General features: G+C 39.3%; 1 protein-coding gene across 1 annotated transcript in view; it reads right to left on the bottom strand.

Moving 5' to 3' along the window:
- Nucleotides 1-2,274, bottom strand: part of trpc5a (transient receptor potential cation channel, subfamily C, member 5a) — a 64,814-nt gene extending 62,540 nt beyond the window's left edge. Inside the window, exons 1-2 of the mRNA XM_035675826.1 lie at nucleotides 2,242-2,274; nucleotides 729-831 (exon numbers count right to left, since the gene is read on the bottom strand). Of these exons, the coding sequence (XP_035531719.1) occupies nucleotides 729-831; nucleotides 2,242-2,274 (136 nt within the window). The remainder of the gene's footprint in view (nucleotides 1-728; nucleotides 832-2,241) is intronic.
- Between the last annotated feature and the right edge of the window lie 922 nt (nucleotides 2,275-3,196).

Here is a 3,196-nt window from a genome sequence, read left to right on the forward strand (position 1 = left end):
AGTAAAACGTTCCAGCATAACATGGATTATTTTCCAGGATATTTGGTCATTTTAATCAATTTCCAGGTGTTTCCAGGACTAGACAACAAATCTTTAAATATCCAGATTTTCAAGGTTTTCCAGGATGCGTGGCAACCCTGAAACTACGGTGGCCCTTAGGGCTCGACACAATGCAACATAAACCTACTACAAGAAGTTTTTAACTGGTTATGAAACAGTCTGGATAGTTTCTTTAAACCTAACACAATTGTTTTCAGGCCAGGATGCAGCAACAGGGCCTTTGCAAAACAGAGACAGGAGACTGCAGATAGGATTCTGACTAAAATAGTCGGCCAATGGCAAAACCTACTTCCTGTGAGCCAGACTGAAGAATTAATAACCTCAAAATAATTAAAAAATTTAGAAAATATATGACTTTTATATATGACGATTTCAAATACCTAACTGCATTAATTTAAGGTTCCTATCACCAAAAACTAAATAGGAAGCATGTGATTCTCCTACTGAGTGAACAGTTGGAGTTTCAGTATCCTGTTCAAGGACATTTAGTCGGGACAACCGTCTGCTGAATCACTTGTCAGCTGGTGCAGAGATGACACCTGTGAACTGTTGGCTACCAACCAGCTGCCGCCACAGCCGCAGATCACACATTTAATAGGTGAGTGGACCGGCAGAACGGCGGTGCGGAGGGAACTGTTATATATTGCTAAGAGAGAAAAAAAATTTACCTTTCTCCACAGCCGTGAGGTAGGCCCTCTCCTCGGCAGACAGCTCCACCTCAGCCCGGACGATCTGAAGTGGGATGCGATCGCGGTACGGCGAGTATGTCGCCTACAACAAACAATGACAACACAAAAAAGTTGCACATACAGAACATGTAAGCCTGTAAAAAATACAAAAAGTTGCCTACAAAACTTTTTTAAAGCACAATTTTAGTTTTAATTTTGACTAAATCATTTGCAATAGTTGGTGTTCCCTTTTCACAAACAGTGACTCAGATATAAAATAGAATAAATCCATAAATGAGGAGGCTTTCCTGTAACTTCAGTGATTTTATTAAATCTGACAGGCTTGTTTAAATGTACAGACTGTCAGTTGCTAATGGGTTGTGTGATCTAGAAAAGAAAATAGTTTGATGTGACTTAGATGATAAGGTTTAGGACTTTTAAGCCAACGCATCAGCTGAAATAAAGAGTGTGTTCTGAAGCTATGATTACACTTTTATTACGTTAAGCTTCAGAGGAAATGAGTGGAGCTGCTTTAGCTTACAGCACATGTCCGCATACTTAATGAGTGAGGAGATTGCATCCAGAAACTGCACTGATAACGAGACGAGATGCGTCAGGGTGTGTGTGCGATTCAGCGGGTGATGATGATTGATCGATCACATTCACTTCTGCGTCACGGTAATTAATCAGGACAGCAGTGAAAGAGGCTTTCGAGACCCGGGACTGACACCGCCGTCCCCGGAGCCGCGTGGCTCAAACTGTAAATATTTGATTCTCACTGTTTGGTTTAGGGCTTCAACTGGATTAAAAGTCAAATAAATCGGCTGTTTGTTGATTTGCAAAAATGAAATTCTCGGTCGTATCTATGAAAGTTCACTCAGTGGTGGATGTTTGATTTTATAAGCCAACTCTTCAAAACAGTCATTTATCATCACATTAGAGCTGAGGCTCTCTGTGAGTCTTTTTTCCTCTTTGTATTATCTTTGTGAGGACCAGTGACTAGGCATGCAAGGATATGAACATTGTATTTTAAGATTATCTTGGCCAAAATAATTGTGATACACAATATTATCACAATATTCATGAAAATATACTTGGCATGACAACATTTTGGAATCACCTAACATTTTGTTAAGAAACACGTATATTTAATGCATGTATTTTGGAGTCTATACTATTTCTACACATCCTGATTAACTTTTGTTTGGAGGGGATGCAACAGGCAGGAAAGATGTGGGCTGCCCTTTGTCTGCTTGTTCAAAATAAATCAGGAAATAAATATAGGACTGTTAGCTAGTGAGCTGGACAGCTTTATCCAGTCAAGCTATGTGAGGATATTCACGATTATCACGAAATGGAAATTATCATTGTGTGTTTTTTATTGCGATACGTGATATTGTATATCGTCCCAATCCCTACAAAGGAGAGTTTTAGACCTTTACAGAGGACGTTTTACATTGTCAAAGGGCTGTGTGAGTGTTAATGACATTGTCTGTGTGTGTGTTTGACTCACCTTCTTGTAGTACAACTGTGTCATGGGATTCATCTGGCCAGCCTGGAAGAAAGGAAGGCAGACGTGAGAGTTACTACGGAGGACCAGGAGGAGGAATATCAACAGTACTGCAATAAATAGAAGTGGATGAAGTACAGACTCATTAGAAAGAAAGATTAAACATCTCACAGAGTCATGAGAGAGAAAGAACACAACGAAACAGAGCGACGTTTGCATCAAAGGAATCAAATCTGAACACACAGACAACACGGTTTTTATAGATTGTGTGATTTACGCTATCTCAAATTAACATCATCAAATCCGTTTAAAAACCACAGAAAAAAGATGGTCCTCATAACTGCAGAACTTGCCTGACAACCATCATTTTATAATTAAGTAATAGTTGTCTGTAAATCTTTGGGCACATTGCAAACAGGAACTGCTAACAGCTAATTCGGTTTACTTGTGATGCTGCCAATTTACAAATTCAGGCTACAAGAACAGGGCTGACGTTGCAGCACAGAGCTATAGCTGCTGATGATTTGAGCTCTGCCGAGATCTTAATGCAATGGAAGTAGTCTTGTGATGGTAAAAGAATCAAATATTACATTAAAAAAAAAACTTCACAGAAACAACAACACTGTAAGTCATCATAATAACCTCACCTCACTGAGGACAATGTTTTTTTTACTTTTAGAGGGAAATAGTTCCTCGTGAAAACTGCTCACACTGTGTTCTGTGAAGTATCTTAACTTGCACATTGCCGTTTCGATTTTTCTTTTTCCAGTGCTGCACATAAAAAAACACCAGGAGGTAGAGATCCCAGCAGCGGCAGCAGCAGAGATCTCAGAACCACAGCAAATAAAACTGAACCTGTCTGCATGGCTTCATACCACTATGGGGTGAGTGAACAACTTTCTATTATTATTTAGACCAAAATAACATTTTCGGACGTCTAAAACAAAGTTTAAGACTT

Source organism: Morone saxatilis, unplaced genomic scaffold, assembly GCF_004916995.1.
Source record: "Morone saxatilis isolate NCDOM2014 unplaced genomic scaffold, NCSU_SB_2.0 Contig4, whole genome shotgun sequence".
Classification (NCBI taxonomy): domain Eukaryota; kingdom Metazoa; phylum Chordata; class Actinopteri; family Moronidae; genus Morone; species Morone saxatilis.